The 20625-nt window shown below is 28.5% G+C and overlaps 1 protein-coding gene across 2 annotated transcripts in view; it reads right to left on the reverse strand.

Annotated features, from left to right (window-relative positions):
- cora (coracle) overlaps positions 1–20625 on the reverse strand; it is a 97080-nt gene that overhangs the window by 5964 nt on the left and 70491 nt on the right. Inside the window, exons 11-14 of one of the 2 annotated variants that reach the window (XM_067287907.1) lie at positions 9588–9712; positions 4372–4485; positions 1111–1233; positions 293–631 (exon numbers count right to left, since the gene is read on the reverse strand). In XM_067287907.1, coding sequence (XP_067144008.1) covers positions 293–631; positions 1111–1233; positions 4372–4485; positions 9588–9712 — 701 coding nt within the window. Of the gene's footprint in view, positions 1–292; positions 632–1110; positions 1234–4371; positions 4486–9587; positions 9785–20625 lie in introns of both variants that reach the window. The other variant, XM_067287906.1, reaches the window with a different exon arrangement.

The raw sequence follows: 20625 nt of genomic DNA on the forward strand, positions 1-20625 counted from the left end.
TAAAATTATAAATATCTGCATTTCATCGTGAATATTTTATCAAGGATTTAGCATATAAAATAATTTTACAACATTAAAAAAATGGACAATAAAATATATATATATATATATATATATATATATACATACATACATACATTTTTCAAATTAAAATACTTATGTAAAGATAATCTTAAAAATTAAAATAATAACACAAAAATTATAATTAATTTACAAGTTCCATAATTAATAAAAATGGCAAATTATTATCCCTATAAATTAGAGAATTATAAAATTTAAAAATTTCACTAACTGTAATGGTTTCCACAGTTCTAGTTTTACTTGATATTGTTGATGAACTAACAACTTCTCCTACTAACGTATCGTGTTCTGGTGGTAATGGTAATGGTATTTGATCTGAATCGGGTAAAGATGAAGCAGATGATGATAATGGAGGTGGCGGCGGAATAGGAGGAGGTGGAGGCGGTGGTGGAGGCGGTGGTGGTGGTGAAGAAGCTACAGGTGAAATCTGATCAGATGAAAAGGCAGCTTTTCTTGTTTCAGAAGTTGGTATTGAATCTTCAAATACATTGTCTTGCATTTCATCAATATTATTTTGTTCATATTTCGTGGCTTCTGTTTTTAATGGGTGCTGAAAATATAAAAATATATCAACTATACAAAACAAATTAAATACTATTGGTATATTGTTGCTATCATTTAAGGTTTTGAATAATTTTTATGATTAAATGATATAAAATACTGAAATTTTTATATATATACACACAATAAATAAAAACTATGTGATAAAACTCCAATTCTCCAAATTAACTGGAATCTTGGTGCATCCATATAATTGGATTTTTGCTTAAAATAGTCATTTTTTGATACACCACATTTTTTTAGATTATATCAAATAAACAAAAACCTTTTTCTTTATATTTTCTGTTAATAACAACAATTATTAAAACTCAAAAGGAATAAACAAAATTATTTTTCTTCATTATTATGCTTAAATATCACAATATATCTTTTTAATTATTTCCTAAAATTTATAAACATTAAAAAGATTTTAAAACATATATTTTATCTTCTGTATAACAAATAAATATAATATATTATATAATATACCTGTTCTTTGGGACTAACTGAAGATTTATGTTCATTAACAGATCTGTCTGGAGGAATTGCTGGCAGCTTCTTTCCTGTAAATTTGTTTGATCCATCTTGACTGATTTTATTTGCATTGTCAGTCTGTTAGATATAAAAATAGTAATGACATTTAACATAATGAATTCATTCAGAAAATAAGTTATCAATTTATATTTATATATTTTTTAATTTGATTGAAGATCTGTTAATTACAAATTGAATACAAGTTTTATTAAATTAGATATTTAATTAATTTTACTAAAATATTTAATAGTTTGATAAACATAGTAAATAGTAATATTCACTATATTTGTTTGCATGCGTGCACTTAAATAATAGAAATATGTGTGTATGTAAATATTTGTTTTTTGAATCTAACGAAACTTGGATTCATATCCTAATCAGGCCAATTTGTATAAAATGGCATTTTTGATTATATTAAATAATTGTTGTTTACAATTTCAACCATAATTCTGAGAATATCTCAACCAGTATTCTTGAATGGGAAAATCCCCATGCTCCCAGTCTTTTCCACATACTGTATATACCAGGGTAAATCAAAAAGTAAGTTGCAATTGGTAAGAACGTTTTGTTAATAAATGATATTTAGATGAAATCTGGTAACAATGTTAATAATACTTCTGGCTACAAGGCATAGCAAATTTAGCTGCAGAGGTTAATCAGTTTTCAGTCATAAAGGATGTCATTTCATTTGAATGTAGTGTCCAAATTGGAAGTTCATGCAGAAACTCATTTCTTATGGGAGGAAAGATGTAACACCACTGCAGGGGTTTCTCTGGAAAATTTAAAAACATCACAACCATTTCGTCAGTTTTAAATTTTTTCGTTACTTAAAATTATTTCCACCAGTTTTACTTATTAATTATGTAGGTGCTGTAGCCTTATCAAATTGGCCTCTGGAAAGCGAAAGTAACACATTACGCTGTCACTTACAAGGAGGGGGCTAGGCATGTGGGTCTCTGATTTGAACAAAACTTGAAGAGCATGTAACCTTAAACACAAACAACTTCTTGTCTAAACAATTCTCAAACATTTCCAAAAACCAGACCTCTGAAAATTCAGTCTTTAGCTTATAAGTCTTTGAAAGTTTCATGTATCTTAGTGGCGATAGCAGTGGATAAGATGCTATGTACTGATGCTGAATGAAGTAGGTTCAAACCTTTGGAATCTTAGCTTAGTTTTATTTATTTTTTAATGCGTAACATTATTATTTTGGGTTTTTACCACATCATTAGCTTTATCATTCCTAACGTTTAAAGCTTATAAAACAAGAGATTAAAAATTACGTCATTTCATCTGTAGATTTAACTTGTATGTTATTAAATAAAATTTTTATTTCTTCATACTTATTTTCATATATGGTGATATTGTGATATTTGAAGTGTAACCAAGATGAGCATATAAGGAAATTTTCCATAATATTAACAAAAAATAATAATAAAATGCTAAATATTCATATCACTTGTCTTTTTCATTCATGTGCAGTAATGTCTGAAGCTTGTTTGCTTGTGAGGACAGAGTATATCATGATCAAAAATATGTGAAAATAAATGTGAAGTAGTAAGTGTAAATGTTGTTAGATAAAACTTTACATCAACATAGACTTGCTTTTTCTAAAAGGATATGACATCACAATTTTTAATCTCATTATATAAGTTTTAAATGTGAAGAATAATAATTCTAATGATGCAGTAAAATAATCAAATAACAAGCAATTATTTATTGTGACATCATCAAAATGCCGGGCTGCAATTTTTAATCATACTTTTAATTTATTTAATTTAAAATATATATGCTCTCCACCTCAAATTAGTAATGGAATTCACACCAACACACTTACTAGAGAGAAAAAGAATAAGTCAACAAAAATGGCATTAAAGGGCTTTTTTTTAATCCTCTGCTAGCACTTTTAATATTAATATAAATATCGTGATCAGGCAACTGAAATGGAAAACTTTTCCAAACAAAACTTTTGAAGTACAGAATTAGAACATTTTGTTCGGAAAAAGTCTTTCCGTTTCAATATTTGTCTTGACAAACCAACTAAATCCACCCATACCATCATTGAGCCTCCCACTTGCTACTGTTTTAAAAATATTTATTCTTCATCCTTCAAATTATGCCAATAACAAGTCCAACCATCTGGTCCATCGAGATTAAACTTCTTGTCACTCCAGATGATGTGTTTCCATGTGTCTGTCCATCCCATTTTTTCCTGTGCCCACTGCAAGTGCTTTTGCTTATGGATGGGGGCTAGTGATGGTGCAGGCTTTTTCTTCTTATAGATGAGATCCTGACATGTACTAACAATTCTTCCAATTGTAGATTTTGATACATTAAGCTCTGGTTTTGATGCTAATTTTCATAAAGATGTTTAATTGCTTTTGATTTCCCTAAAAATACTGCATTTTCCTCTGTTTGTAAGCTTTGAAGGTTGACCTGTTAATTTCTTTTTGTCTGTATTTGTCTCCAAGCTTTATGAAATTGTCAATTACAATTGGAGAATGATTAATTTTCTTTGCAATTGCTCTTGCTGAGTAATTTTCATCTCTTAAAGCTGAAATCTTGCCTTTTTTCAAAAACAACTCATTTACATCAATACACAACAGAAATAAACATTTGAAATATGTAACAGTTATACTGTATTACTGTATGAACTCTATTGTTAGAAAAATCAAACCTGCCTTTATATTTTGGGACAGCAAAAAATGCAATTTTCATTTAAATTAATTTATTGTTAAGTTGTTAAACAATATAATTACATGATTTTTTTAGTATGTTTATTTGTAAGTTGTAACTACCTCAAAATTAAATTAGTTTTGTTATATGATAATTAGTTTAGCTTTTATTTGCATAACAAGTTGTGCTTTTATATTTATGGGGACACATCTTAATGTTGGGATGCTAATGACAAGACATGACTGTTGCCATTAGCTCTCCAATAAATCATAGAATTGTCAATGTTACTTTATAAATACATATTTTCAATCTTAACTATTTTCCTAATAAAATTAATATTTCTTTCTAAAAAGATTTACAGTTAAAGTAAATAAATTTAACTCTGATAATTGATGGCAAAATTGAATGAATAATAGAAAATACATTAACAACTTCTCAGTAAACTTTTATGATATATTTATTTAAAAAGAATTTTCACTTTAGATTTGATATATTTTTTTTTAATATTTAAAATTAATACATTTATATAAATTTATTAACCTCATATTGTTCAGCTGTTCCATTAAAAATTTCAGGTGATTTCTTTTGATTTTGCTTTTGCTCTTTCATCAATAAGTCCATTGGAGGTAAAACTGCCACACCACCAACAGGTTTCTAGTAATAAAGAAAAAATGAAATTTTTTTTTTCAGTTAATATGTTTATTGGGTGAAATTTATACATACATGATCCATTTTTCATGCACAGACAAACACGAAAACACTTACAAAATAAACTACTCAAAATGAAACTTCTAATAACTTTTAAATTAATTTTAATGTAACATTAACAGTCATTATGAATATTAAAAACTTTTCAAGTACAAAACATCTAAAATTTTTATTTTTAATAATCATAAAACTTGATAAATTGTTGCAAGAAAAAAAATCAGATACTAATTAGAAGTTGAAGTAAAGTGTAAAGTTTATTTTTCTTTAAATAACTTGAATAATGTTGTTATAAAGAAATTATACAGATCTTGAAAACTAGATGAAGATTAACAATGAATGAATATATAGTATAACATCAATTATCTGAAAATTAACCAAAATGAACTTGAGAAAGTACTAATTCCAGAAATTACAAAGTTTTTATATAACAACAATTGTCAACAATCTTCTGTAATTGCACTATAGAGCTATCTCATTATCAATACTAGTGTAAGGTTTTATTTATTACAGTACAGATAGAAAACACAATTAATTGTGGCTGTTTGCCATGTTTTAAAATTCTTGTTTATTTCTATTTTCTTTGTTTTTGTGTCTCCTTTGTCTTTGGTGTTTTTCTTGTCTTTCCTTTCCCTGTAGTTGATGGCCCAGGCATATTACAGACCTCCTACATGTTAAAAAAGGTCAATGGGATGGAATAGAGAAAGAAAAGAATCAAGGAAGAGTAAGTTTGAGTCCATGCAGATTGGGACTTAAGAACACTTTAGAGTGTGAGAGGTTGAGAAAAGAAAGGATTATGAGATTGTCGGCTTTGGCTAGAACAGTTAGAAGGAAAAAGAGAGATGCTGCTTTAAAGGATTTGAAATTACCATGGAATTAGGAATCTTCAGGGTAAGTTTGTAGAACCTAGTACAGTGGAACCTCGCTTAACGAGCATAATTCATTCCAGAGTCTTAATCGAAATGCGAAACACTCGTTAAGCGAAACAGTTTCTCCCATAGAAATTAATGTAAAATACAATAATGCGTTCCACGCCGAAAAAATGCTCAAATGTTTTATGTATAATGTTTTAAAAAAAATTGTATAATATACACTGTTAAGGAGCGTGAATCATCATCATCTTTTTTTCTAGTGCAAAATGAACCATCCTGGAATGAGAATTCAATTTGCAGAAACAAAAAACAAAATCACATCTAATATGTTTGATAAACACTCCAAACAATATGTCAAATTCTTGGGTTATGTAAAGGCTATAATTAAATATTAGAAATTAATTAATTTGACTAGAGGTAGGCAGTTATGTTTCCATCTCATATTAAATTTAATAATTATAAAAATAGTTAAGTTTTAATTCAGACATTTCTAAAATTTAATTTGGAATCATTCATTAAATTTAATAACCCAAGAATTTGGCATATCGTTGGGCGTGTTTATTATATAACAGGCTATGGTTGTTGATGTTTATAAGTAATATGTGTGAACACAAGTTTGGAAAAATATGTGATCACAAGTGACACTAAGATGCCAGTGGAACGAGTGCTAAACACAGACTGATGGAGCATGCTGCATGCGCACAATTTGGGACTTCCCCTCTCCTCACCACTCGTTATGCGAAACATCGCTCATTAAGTGAGGCAAATTTTTACAATTTGTTTTGCTCATTATGCAAAACTCGTTGTGCGAGGTGCTCGTTAAGCGAGGTTCCACTGTATATGGAGTAAAAGAGAATTTACAGAATAACTGTTAATAGTTGTCATCTAAGAGATGTTTTAACAAAAAATGTTTTGAGATTTTTGAAGTACAGATCTATCTTTATCAAACAGTTTGAAACAAGTGAAGTAAATGGACTGTTACACATATTTGAATGTCTTAAATTTTTTTTTGATGAAACTTTATCATATGGTGTTAAGACAAATAAATGTTAATTAAGAATAAAAGCAGAATTATCAGTTTTCAAAAGCAAGTAACAAACTTCGTGAAATTGTGACTCAAACATTATGAAGGTAAATTATGTTCTATACAATATTGCACCTGTAAATTTTGTACCAGAAATCTTTCCTTTTATACCCACTGACGAGGAACAAAGTAGTTTGAAAAGCATTTGGGAAATAAATAAAAGGATAAAGGAATCAGCCTAGTGTTTTTCTTCATTCAAACAATAAGTGCTTACCTTAAGAAAAAGCCCAAGTGGGTGAAAGAAACAGTAATTAAACATTTATTTTCTTTTATCTTATTTTGAAAATAAATGTTATTGATAATGTGTTCAAACAGCAAATATATAAAAAAAAAAGGGTTATTGTATTCTAATTTATATTTCTTTCAGTTACTGAAGAATAATAGAAATATATGGAAGAATTAATGAATGCAAACTTATATGTAATGATTACAGTCAAACCTGTTTTTATGCGGTCTTTTTTTGTGCGATTTTTTTATGCGAATTTTTAATTCATGCGTTTTTTTTTGTGCGATTTTTTATTTGTGCGGTATAGTTGGCGACTAGTCTCGTGTGATTTGTCATGTCTCACGTTGACTTATTATAGCTAAATAAACTTATTATAGCATAAATGAAATTATTATAGTAATATTATTGCATGAATATGCAAAAAATGAAATAATTTATTTTTTAAGTCAAAAAAAAACCACCTGGACAAAAATATGTAAAACAGACGATAGACGAGATGATGCAGTCAAGTGCTGAAATCTGTTGTCAATAAATTCTATTTCGTACGGTTTTGAGTTATTTTCTATGTGAGACTTTTTCTATGCGGTCCCTATTGACCGCATAAAAAAAATATTTTTTATAGCCACTCGTGAAGTTTCATGTGATTTTTTTTTTATGCGTTTTTTTACGCGGTCCCTATCCACCGCATAAAAACAGGTTTGACTGTATATCGAAATTCCTGCCTCGCAATGATATCTCACTATATCATAAAAGATGGAGACTAGATAATGGAGGAAAATCTAATTTTATTTAATCAGTATCAAAATTTATGACAAAAATGAAAGTAAAAATAATGTTTGGAATTTACATAAATTTCAAAAACCTTAAATTTACAAAATTTAATCTCTTTTTTCTGCAATAGCTATAACTGTTTCTATTTTGCTACAATTGAGAAAAAGTTAATCAAATTGCATTTTATGCTTCTATAAATATATTTTATTTTAAGAACTTTGTTTTGTTTAGACAAACTTTTAAACTGATTATTCATATAAATATCTACATGTGTATATAAAATTTTTCTTTATATATTTATTTTCTTTAATTTGTTATATACAGTAGAATCTTGTTTTAATGGATCATGGAATAACGGATTTTTTTCTAGGTCCTGCCAAATCAATGTAATTTTACCTCCGCTTAGCAAATCTGCTTCTCGGAATAATAAATTTTCTTTCTACCCCAATCTATTGTAAACTTTGTGCTTTTTTTTTCAATGTTTAGTTAATATTTGGGTTATTTGTTTCTGGAAATTTTTTGAGTTTGATGATGCACTTGTTACATTTGGGATAAGTACAATTGAAGAATTGTACGAAAAGAGTCAGCCAGCAGATACAATTGAGGAGGAGCCACTTAGTGAACTCAGTCACTGGTCCAAATCAGGGCCGGATTATCGAATAGGCAAAGTAGACAAATGTCTAAGGCCCATAATTCGGAGGGGCCCAGCTTCAGTGCAGAAGATTTCTCTGTTTCAAAACGAGTTAAAAATCATTTAAGAAATTAGATAGGACAGAAAAGGCTGTATTTAACAATTTCTACTAAGCTCCGCTCGACTAGCCATTACCTAAAAAGAAAAAAAAAAAAAGAAAAAAAGAAAAAAAAAGGTCAACAGCCACCCATGCGTCAGAAGTAATGTGCGCCACGAGATCTCTCGCACCATCTAGAAATATTTCTAGGGCCGCCTCTCTCGTGGTAGTACTGATGTATGGTTATGATTTATTTTCTAAATCTAAAAACTTATATGTCGCGACATTGCATATTCGATGTAGCGTTCAAGTTGCTTGAGTGCGAAGATATTACAAGTTCAATAGCATCCGTGCGTGAGAAGTAATCGACGCCACGAGATCTCTCGCACCATCTAGAAATGACTTTCTGACACCACGATATCCGCACCGGGTGTCACCCATGCTAGCTACGCTAATATCACATTATATAAGATTTGTTTAGAAGCAACTTATTTAAATGGGGCCCCAATTTAAATTTTGTCTAGGGCCCGCTAGAGGTTTAATCCAGAGCTGGTCCAAATGTAATACCAAAATTTAGTGAAGCCATACAGTATTTCCAAGTCCCGAAGACCTTCATGATGATTTTCAGCATAAACAAACAGGTTGTACTGTGCATGACATTGCAAATTTCAAGTGGTGTTGTATTCAATAGATAGAAAAGCAGCATCGAAAGAAATCAAGATGCATGAGTTTTTTAACAAACCATGAAGTCAAGCAAAGTACTAACATGCATATGTAATTTGCCTCTTTTTATGCTACAGTATGTACAGTTTTCATCAGTTTTGTTGTACATGCATATGGCATAATATAAATGTATGTTACAAACGTGTGCTTCTATAGGATAAAAAATAGCGATCTCAAGAGACTGAGTAATTTCAAGTACTGGTATTTCCTATATATAGTGATTAAAAAATTAAATTTTTTTTAATAATGGATATTTTCCTGGGTGTGCAGGAAATCCATTGTTTCAGTGAACAACAGACGAGTTTCAGTGGTCTGAGCAATCTGTTAAAACCAGATTCTTCCGTATATTTAAAAAAATGAGAAACATAAGTTACTATCTGAAGTTTTTATCAAATAATCCATTATAACCCAGCTCCTATTTTTAACTAAATATAAAACATCTTACCACTGGAGTAGTTAAATCACTTTACTAAATGCTTTTTGGCTCTATTTATGAGCTCTCATCAGGTAAATAGTGTTTGGATTCATAAATTATTTAATCAAATTTCATTCAATTGTTCTAATACACTGAGAAGTTAAAATCAATTTGTTTTACCTGGGAATAAATAATTACTTCCATAGATTTAACTAAAAAAATTAACACTCACTTTACTTTCTTTTTTCTTCTCATCAGCATCTAAATCTTTATCTTTTTCTCTGATTTCTTCAGGTGTACTTGCTAATTTTGTCTTATCTTGATTTTCATCTCCCAAATAGTTTCTTGTAGGAGGACCTGAAAGAGTGTGGCGCTTGCTTTCGTCCGGTCTTTCTTCAGGAAAGGAACGATTCCTGGTGTAGCCGAGGGCTGGGAGGGCAACAGAAATTCCCCAGGAACGAAGGGAGGGTTAGGACTACACAAAGGGTACTATACATGCTATGGATTACATGCATAATTATTATAAAGCAATTATAACTTGAATTAACAAACACTAAAGCCTTACTTTAATGTATCATGCAATTATAAAAAAAAGTTAAAATTACACTTATTCAAGCAATATTTAACAGAAATGCAGAATAATTGTGCAATTTACAATATAAAGTATTGATAACAAAATCATTATAGTTTCACAAAACAGAACTGCAATAAAAAAAAAAACTAAGAAATTAGTGCAAGTTATATTACACATAATTTTTTGTTTTAGATTATGTAAATTATTAAAATTTCAGTATCTTAATACTCTCACATAAATAAAACTGATTCATATGAAATATAAATGAATATGATTTAGCATTAAGATGACAATATCAGAATTTTACTTGCAAAATAAAAATCTCTTATAAAGCAATTTTAAATAACAGAAAAATTATTGTACAGTTTTTACCATTAATTTACAAAATGCAATGAAAGCAGTTTATTAAGTTTATAAGTTTTAAGTTCATTTAACAAAGCAGAGCATCAGATAAGGAAGCAGTTCACTTAAGAGAGCACTCTCCCACATTCCCAATTTTTTTCCCTATGTTTTACATTAGTGAATCTCCCATTAACAGAGCACAGATAGCCAAGCAGTCCATTTAAATGAGTGTTGCATCAGTGGCATTTTTAGAGTAGCAGTTCATGTTGGTGCCATGTGTTTGTAAGCTGATGAGGGGTCCTTGTATCTGAAATGCATCCTTACCTAAATTTGAAATGTGATTATTAAAGACTAACTTTTTTGTAAAAGATCTGGTTCTTCTTTCTGTTGGCCTTGGTGTAATAAGCCCTCCAAATTGTTAAATCCTATTTTTTAGGTTATCTAACTATCTTATTTAAGAGTAAGGTTGTCAACACAAAAAGATATCTGGGAGAGGGAGAGATAACCAATTTTTTCTCTTCAAATCAGCATCAACTCAAAAATTTATTAACATGTTTAATTTTTAAACCTCCATTGATCCAGTAGCCCTGTTTCTGGTGACTTTATATTAACAATTAACTACAATGGACACCAGAGCAGGTTAAATTTCAGAATATATAGGATACTATAAAAATTGAATTGTCACAATTCAGTTTTTGTAGTATTCTGTATATCCTGAAATGACACAATTTAAAATTTACAGTTGTGACAATTGTAACTTAAACACACATATTGCACAATCTTTCACATAGGATTTGATCACTGTATGATTGTTCATATAGTTTCTCACACAAGTTCTCAGTATCAGAGGCATCAAAATTATATTTCACCAGAAGCATCATCTTCAACATTACAGTTGAATTTTCTCCTTTGTCCACCTGAAAGACATGCATTCACTGAAAAGATTTCAGCTTTAGTAAGAGATACCTCTGAAACTTCCATTTGGCAGCTTCAGAGGTATCACTTACACTATATTAGGATTTTGTATTGGACTATTAGTTGACTTATAAGAGGAAATGCACCTTCTGACAGGTTACTCAATTGGCTGTCAATGCAACCTGTACAATGTACTAGAAACATCCAGTCAGCAAATTGAAGGCATAAAAAGACTCCTACCTTCATAAAGAACAGTTATTATACCATTCCCCTAAAGTGGAACATTTGTGTATCCCACCAAGTATTTGGGAATGGTGGGACACGAAGCTCAAATGCAGGAGTAACCCGCCAATATTGGAACATATGACCACATTACAGGTCTGTTTACACATCATTTTAAACAGGAAAAATTATAATGCATTATATTGTCAACCTAAAACTCTCAATTTTCAAAATGTAACTAAAAGAAATATAATATAAGGGGAAGTCAAATGAAAACGAGACAGACTATATAACGAGCATGGTGCAGAAGTTGGTAATGCAGGTAGGTGTGTGTATAAAAGTGCCCTCTATTGGGAATCAGAAGGAACAGCACAAACGTTCACCGCTATGTCATTTGTCTGTTAGATGTGCTTGAAGTGAGGTTGGTGAGTCGTGTGTGCATCTGACATCACTATGGTGGCTGGGAAAGAGGAACAGCAAGGTGACTTTCTGGAACATGGCACCACAATTAATGCACAGCAGTATGTGGAAACTTTGCAAAAATTGAAGTGTGCCATCAAGTCCAAAAGCCCAGGAATGATGACAGATGGTATCATTCTGTTGCAGGATAATTCCTGCCCACATGTTGCCAACATTGTTTCAACTATGCTGCAGAAGTTTCTCTGGGAAGCTCTCACACATCCTCCATACAGTCCTGATCTCTCCCCATGTGATTTCCATATTTTTGGAGCCCTGAAGAAAGACATTCATGGCCATCAATTTGCTTCAGACGAAGAGGTGCACACCTGAGTACAAGCATGGTTCCGTAGGCAACCATAAACATTTTTCCATAAAGGCATTGACCACCTTGTCTCACAGTGGGATAAATGTATTAACAGTTATGGCAATTTCTTTTGAAATAATAAACAGTTTACTTACTTCTTTCCCATCTGTCTCATTTTCATTTGACTGCCCCTTATACATACTTATAAGTTACAAATTATTATATTGGGATATAAAATGCTTAATACATTGCTTTCTGATCACTAAACATTGAATATAGTTATCAAATAATCACTTTGTATGCAATAATAGGTACAATATGCATGCTGCACTGCAGTTATATTTATGATAAGGCATACTAAATAGTACATAGCAATACAGATTTGTTTTAAAAACTGCAAATAAAATTCTACAATAAAAATAAGGAATAAATTGCAGTTTATTCCTTCAACAGAAAATCAATTGAGTACTGTTAGATAGTAACATCATGAAAGGGTTTAAGGCTTTCTTGCTATAGATGTCAGTATGATATGTCACTACAATACCTCTTTCAGCACCAACTATAACTGAGATGCATATTTCATTTCTCAACACTTGAGGTGCTTCTCAAAATGTTAGAATCACATATAATGTTCTCCCCAACTGAATTTGAAGTTTAACTTGAAATTTTCCTGCATACTGTTTTGTAAAGATGTAATCAGTTTTTGAGATGTAAATATATAAACATTTGTTGAAAGAAGCGTTGAGAGATATATACTGTATATTCTACAGATTTTGGGTATTAACACATTCACTATCGATAAAAAAACGATTTCCTTACCAACATACATATGATTAAACAAAAAAATTTGGTATGTAAAAAAAATGTCAGAAATTTTTTGTTCTGTTCTTTCCTCAAAGAAATAGATCATGATGCTCGGTTTGAACCAATAAAAAAATTTATATACAGAATAATAATATATCTTATTAATTGGTTTTGAATTATTTGAAGTGTGCAATAAATGATAAGAGATGGCTATAAGAGATATTCTTATATTTTACTGTTTGAAATGAGCATTTTGAAGATTCTGAGTAAGTTAACATATTTTCAATATCCACTCATAAGCAATGCTGAACAATTTGAGATTAAATTATTATTACTTTTAATAATCTTGCACGTTTTAATTGTAGATGTCTATTTGTTATGAAAAACACTCTTAACAAATAAATAGACATCTAAAAGCTAATATGTATAAAGATTATTTTAAAAATTAGATCAAGAAAAAGTGAATTAATTTTGAATAATAAGAACTAGAAAAAGAGGGAAAAAATGTCACACTTAAAAAAATTTTGTGTCAGTATAGAAAAATAAAGAAAAAAATATTATACAAAAACATCTGAGATGGTCCAGAACAAAATGTTGGAAAAATTTAATTTTCTTATTGGATCATATTATATTTGCTAAAATCTAGAAATGTACCCCAAAATCATACCAAAATCCATTTCATAATACTTTAATACATTATATAATTTAAGATATCAGATTTTACCTTTTCCTGATAAAAGAATTATGGTGGAAATGTGCCTTTTTGGTCTGGATTTCCTCATTATTAGATAATCAGCCAATCATTTCATACATTTGAAAATTATAACTGCTTTTTGTTTATTAAAATTAATCAATCAGTCAATTATTCAGTGATTGGTTTTTAAGTTCAAATTATGAGTTCAACATATATTTACAATAAAAAAAAACAATGTAAAAGAAAATAAAAAATGATTTTCATTACAATTCAAACCCACAAAGTTGATAAAAAAAATATAAATTCTGGAAATAGCAAATGTGGAAATATATTTAGAAAAAGATTACATGATTCTCTTGGCTGATTAAATGAATAAAACTGTATTTAGAATGGTAATAAGAAAACTTGTTTTTACAGTCCAAAAATAGATAAATGATATCAAAGTAGATAGAACTACAAATGAACACAATTTTATAATTTAAAATAATTAAGCAATCAAGTACTTAAAATAATCATTTTATAATAGATTGGTAATTAGATTTTAAAAATTTGAAGAGAGTTACATGAATATAGTTTTTGATGATAATTCAGGCAACAATGGACAAAGCTGGAGTCTCTGATCAAAGAATGAAGAGTTACCAGTTTTTAAGCAATACCAGTATTAAAATTTTGTAACATATAGTCAAAATATTTATAATTAAGTTTTATTTTGATGCAAATCAACAATTTGTTCAAAACAGTATATTGAGAGATGTATGAAAAATCATCAGATGTTGCAATATATCAATTAAATCTATTTAATTATTTATTACCATATTTTACAGCATATAAGATATAAGATTTTTTTTTCTTTTAACAAAAGTTACATGTGATTTTTCTTAGGCTAATGAATTCCCCAAACGTCTTTCTGTAAGTTACAGCTAACCTCTGTCTAGCCCAATTCTTAAATAAAAATGTTAATAATAATATGTTTAATTAGACAATGTTACTTGTTTTTGCTGTACAGTACACTTTGCAGTTAATTCAAGTAGAATAAGTTAATGGTAATGACTTCTTTTAAACTCCTTTTTTTTTTACCTGATAAACAAAAGACTGCATTCTAATTTTACTTTTTTCAAACAGAATATAGTAAAAAAAAAAAAAAAAAATGGTGGCAAGTGCCAAAGGCATAGGATGGCTTAAAAACACTAAATACTTTTTCCCTAAATATTCTGTGCTAAAATGTGCTATCTTATATGCTATAAAATACAGTATATTATGAAGAATATAGAGATTAAGACAGGTATTTGATATTGAGTTGTTTAATTTTAATGTATGATGTTTATAATGTGAAATTCTTTAAGGTTTTGTAAAAAATCAATATGACAGAATTGAAAGCTAGTTGCTATATTTATTTAACCATAAAATCTGTTAGTGATTACTTATTTGTTCCTTGTTGATGCACAAGTTGATAACTTTTGTTTTTTCCAGTATTACTTCTATCTTTTGTTAGAGGTTTCTTTCTTAGTTCAGAAGCTAATTTTAATATCATTAACTTTAAAGCTTACATGACAAAGCATTTTCTAATAAAAATTATTTCTATCATACTTTCGAAAATAAATAAATCACCACTACCCAAAATTAGTCATTCATGTGTATAGATTGAATATTTGGTATTTCTAATTTACTTGATAACAGTAATGTTTCATCTTGACAATAGCAGATTATATTATAACAGATCTGTAATGAACTCAACTCATTTTAACATCTTTTTGTTAGTATAAGCCATCTCAATAATATTTAAATCCATAGAAGCCATATAAATTAAAGTATTTTCCATTAGAAAATAAAAGTACGCCAACTAATATTGTTTCCCATCTGTTGAGTAATTGTTTCATTTTGTTTCTATTTGCAATGTATTATTAAAATTTAATCTGAATAAAGTACATTGCTTATTAACTCAACACAAAGAATTAAAAAATACTATATTTGAGTATTAAAACAAACACTGTTTTAATAGTCAAAAACAATACTTCTCCTTATTTTTTCCTCTTCGTTTTTTAATACTTTGTCTTAAAAAATAACGTAAACATATCTGATATGTTACAATACTCTTAAATACTTGAATATTTCTAATACTAACATCTTATTTCTGGTCAGGGGAAAAAAAATCTTAGTTTCTTTAGTACCATTTTTCTCTTCGACTTATTTTTTTGTTTTAAGAACTATTTACAGTAGTTCTCTTTTTAATTATATTTTTAATTGCTCTACATAACGTTTCTTCTAAATGATAATGTATTTATTGAATTTTAGATTTTTTAACAGTATCATAATATATCTGTTTTGCTAAAGTGATCTGTTAATAACATTGAAATACATCATTGAATTTGTACACTATGTATTCTAAGATGCAGCAAAAAATATATACGTTTAAAATTTTCTTAGCAAAAAGTGATAAAACAAAATTCTATTTCTTTATTATATATTATATTATGATGATAATATAATATAATCATAAACAGGATTGTATAATATTTGGAAAAAAAAAAATCCATGAAAGACTAAGTGAAAAGAAAAGTTTATTCTTTGTATTTTTTCTTTTTGGATTTACAAAAATAAAAAAAACTATCTTTTGTTCTTTTAAATTTGTACAACTTCAGAAAAATTTTAATTAAATTTAAAATGTGAAATAAAAAATTCAACTAAGTGCCATATTATTGTTTCAAAATGAGATAAACATACATAGATTAATAAATAATTTGTACTGACTCATTCTCTTTTCATTTCAAGATACTTTATATTAGCATTTACAATAAAGACAATTTAAAAAAAAAAATTGATTTCAATTATAAAAGGATCACCATTTTTAAAACATTGAAAATTTTAATTTGAATTATATGTTAAAATGGCTGTCAATCGATCTTCTTCAAGTAAACAGACTGAAAAGTGTAAACAGTCTCTTCAAAAAAGAAAAAAAAAATGCACAAAATGCATTATCCAACTCTTTATTCTCAACAGGATTAAAATTTTATTGTTTACATTACATTAACCTTCTTTAAGTTTTATTACTAAACAGCATATATAACAATGCTAAATATTTTATAAGTTTGTAAACATTTGTTTTGTGTATTTTGTATTTTTAAAGACTATATAAGGTAAATATAGCAAAAATATTTATCTATATTAACTTACCAAAAAATATTTTAACTGTTTAATGCTTGATTACATACATTTTATAATGAAAATCAATAGTTAACAAATTAAATGCATGATTTAATATTGAAATTATCATCTGTTTTTTAAAAACATCAAAGGAATTTTCTTTTGTGAAAAGCAAATAGTATTATGAATGCAATTATGAAGCCTTTACAAGAAAATAGCTTGAAAAACGAATTTTAACAAGCAAATTAATAATCTGACTTATAATTATTTTATTTTATGTATATTAGGAATTAGAAATTGATGCTATTTACATATAATTGAATCATTTAAAACACAAAATATCAATATAAATATATATATATATGTATATATTTGTATTAATGGTCATCGATTTTTAAAATTATATTAACTATAGTTCAGAATTTTATATCTCAACACTAAATTTTTAAAAAGAAAATTACAAAATATTGCAAAGTCACTATAACAAGTATACAAATTAAAATATAGAGAAAAATATTGCACTTAAAATAAATGATATCTGTACATAACATTATAAAAATATTGAAACTTAAAAGTATAAAAATATATTTTTATCACTTTTTACCAGAAATATTGGCATAAAATTGAGAGATAGAATGTTCTAATAAATTTAATATAAGAAATTATTAAACTACAACATATGAATTTTTAAAAGACCAAGGAAAGCAATGAAAGCTATAAATGATAGTGAATAAATAGTGTAGTCTGAATCAGTCACATTAATAATATGATTTTGATAACATGATTATTGTAAAGTCTGTCTGTCTTACAAAATATATTGCTCAACAAAATTACAGGATAATACAATATACAACAAATTATTAAACGTGAATTTTTTGGATACTACTGGACTAACTCTGAGGTTTGTGGATTTATATTCCTTTTGTCCAGTTCTGACTTTGACTAATTATTATATAACTATCTAATATTTTTTGAAGTCAATTATGTAAGAAATAGTTCAACAATAATAAAATTTGTTTATTATAAAAAACTAATTCTTTCTCCCTCTTGATTTATCTAATGTATTTCATGTGTATAACCAACAAAAAGTGTTAGAACAAAAATAAGACCCTCACATAACTTGCTTCACTGTATAATCTATCTCTTTGAGAGAAACCATTGCTTGATAAGTGCGAATTCCTAACTGCAATTTAAAATTAGTGCATAATCCACTCTATTAAATAATCTGTACCCCTTCAAATTCTTGTTTAAACATATATAGTAACCCATGAAATATATGCAAGAAAATAAGGTAATTCACTGTGATTTACATGTTTTTACTTTGCACTTTTAAGATAACATTAATATACAAAGGCAGTCTATCTTCTGTGCCTGTGCTGAATTTCAGTAACGTGATAATGATCCTATGCCTCCAAAATATAAATCTTTTGGCTGTTGTTAGAGTCATTGCATCACGAATTCTCTGACTTCAGTATTCTGAATGAATCTCCTGTCTCCTAAGGCTTCTTCCAAAGGACTAAACAGATGATAATTGTACAATGATGGATTTGGACTGACATCAGCCAAAAGATTTCTAATTAAGTAACTTCAATTTGTAATCTGAGTACTTGGTGTTTTAATTGTTCCAATTTGAATATTCAAACAGGTGAAGACATCAGAATTCAAACACTTAAGACACTAAAGTACTAGAATTACAAATTTAAGTTACTTAATTATATTATTTCTAATCCAGGCAATTAATTATTATGTAACAAAAGATTTCTATTCTGTAGGCATAGCATCATTGCCAAAACAGTGGGAGAATTATCAGTGTGTGGAGGAGGAGAAGAAACATACAGAAAGAAACATAAATTGGAACTATGCAGTATATACAGTTCCATTACTTCCTTCAGATTCTGAATTATTACTGAAATTCCAGACAGAAGTTAAACTGTCCTCATAATTAAATATAATAATGAAAATGAATCTTATACAAATAAAAATTAAAGTAATTTTCAATATGTTCATTAAAGTGGAATAAAAAAAAATATTCTTACAAAATTGACTGCTGACTCAATAAATCAAAATAAGTCAAATTAAATTAAATTATAATTAATATTTATATATTAAAAAGTTAAACATATATACAGAAAATGTGATATGTAGATAACTTTCAGTTGAAATTTCTATGAAAATTTTTTCATGCATCAGAGTTTTGTTTTAAATTATCTTACATTAATTAGAATTATCCTCTCAATTTAATATATTTACATAAAATAAATTGGAAAATTTTTATATTAGTGATTGCAATCTACAGTAAATAATAACCACTCTCTAGTCTAGAAAGAAATACAGGAGAAAAATATTTTAATTAAAAAGTAATATATAAAAAAAACTAACTATATATATAATATTGGGTAGATAATTACATATAAACCAAACCTTACATATAGTTTTTTGCTTCTGATGCACTATGGCAATGTAACGCATAGATAATCTGCCATGCAGGATGACCTCGTGGGAGGATTTTCTATAAGAAACTGGCTCCTATTTAGGTGTTAGACATGTAAAGAAAACCCAGAAAACTATGCAGCCAGCCTGTTGGTGAAGTGCAAATTTGTGACAAACTAGCATGTTCAGTAGTTTTATCCACTCAGCCACTGGCAATGTCTGACATATAGCAGTAAGCAGACAGTTGGCTGAGGCAGTTAAGGCATCAACCTACTATATTCTGGGATACCTGTGAACAAATCCAAGAGGTTCAGGAATTTTTCATAAGTAATCTGTGCCAGATATGTTGGACCCTATTCCTCACCACCCAGCAGTCCCACTGTGGGCTATGCCAAACCCATACATACATACATACATACATACATACAAGAAAGACATTGGCTGTATACAAAGTGTTTAGCCGGCAGAAAAGAGGGTAAGGGAAAGGGAAGGAGGAGGAAGAGGAGATAGACAGTAGAGAAAGATAGGATCCCTCTGAACGGCATACATATGACTACAGTACCCTCTATGTTTGATGTTGGAATGCAGTTTTTATGCTGCAAGGCCATAGTCCCCAAAGGGTCTAAAAGAAAACCTGAGTGTAGCGAACACCAATAACTGAGTGCCGCCACAAATAGCTAAGTGTAGAAGTTAGTGCCAAGTGGCTATTAGTAGGAAGACTTATATCTACTTAATACTAATAAAACTGAACATAATTGCAAATCTTAATACTAAACGGCTAGACAGACAGTGCAAAAAGGAAATGAACACAATGACAAACTAAACGAGACAAATGGACCAACAGAGACAAATGGGCAAGACCACATTTTTATTTATTTATTTATTTTTTTTATATTTTATTTTATACCAAACCCATAGCAAATATGAAAACAAAGGTTTTCTTATGCCCAGAGTAGAAAAAGTAAAAAGTTTTTGGTATAAAGATTTTTAACAAAACAATGCATCTGTGTGCATGTAGTAAGTTTCAAGTTTCTGATCAATTGTATTTGGAATGTATGTTAGAATTATGTGTAAATGTTTTGAAAAGCACCCTAAGTGTCAAGAAATTGAATATGTATCTTAATATAGCTGATACTGCAAGAAGCATCATATCACACCAACATCACGCAAAGCAGCCTAAACATGCTTTCATATTTATACATCACTAACAGCAACAAATTCCCAATTACAGAAATGTCAGAGATATTAAAAATATTTTTCAATTTATTCCTTATTTCTTATTGTACACTTTTGTCTACAATTTTTTAAAACAAATCCCTCTATTGCTTGAATATTATTTGCTGTGACATATTTATATGTTACATTACAGCAAGTAAACATGATGT

The sequence above is a fragment of the Centruroides vittatus genome, unplaced genomic scaffold, assembly GCF_030686945.1.
Source record: "Centruroides vittatus isolate TY-2023 unplaced genomic scaffold, ASM3068694v2 scaffold_752, whole genome shotgun sequence".
NCBI lineage: Eukaryota > Metazoa > Arthropoda > Arachnida > Scorpiones > Buthidae > Centruroides > Centruroides vittatus.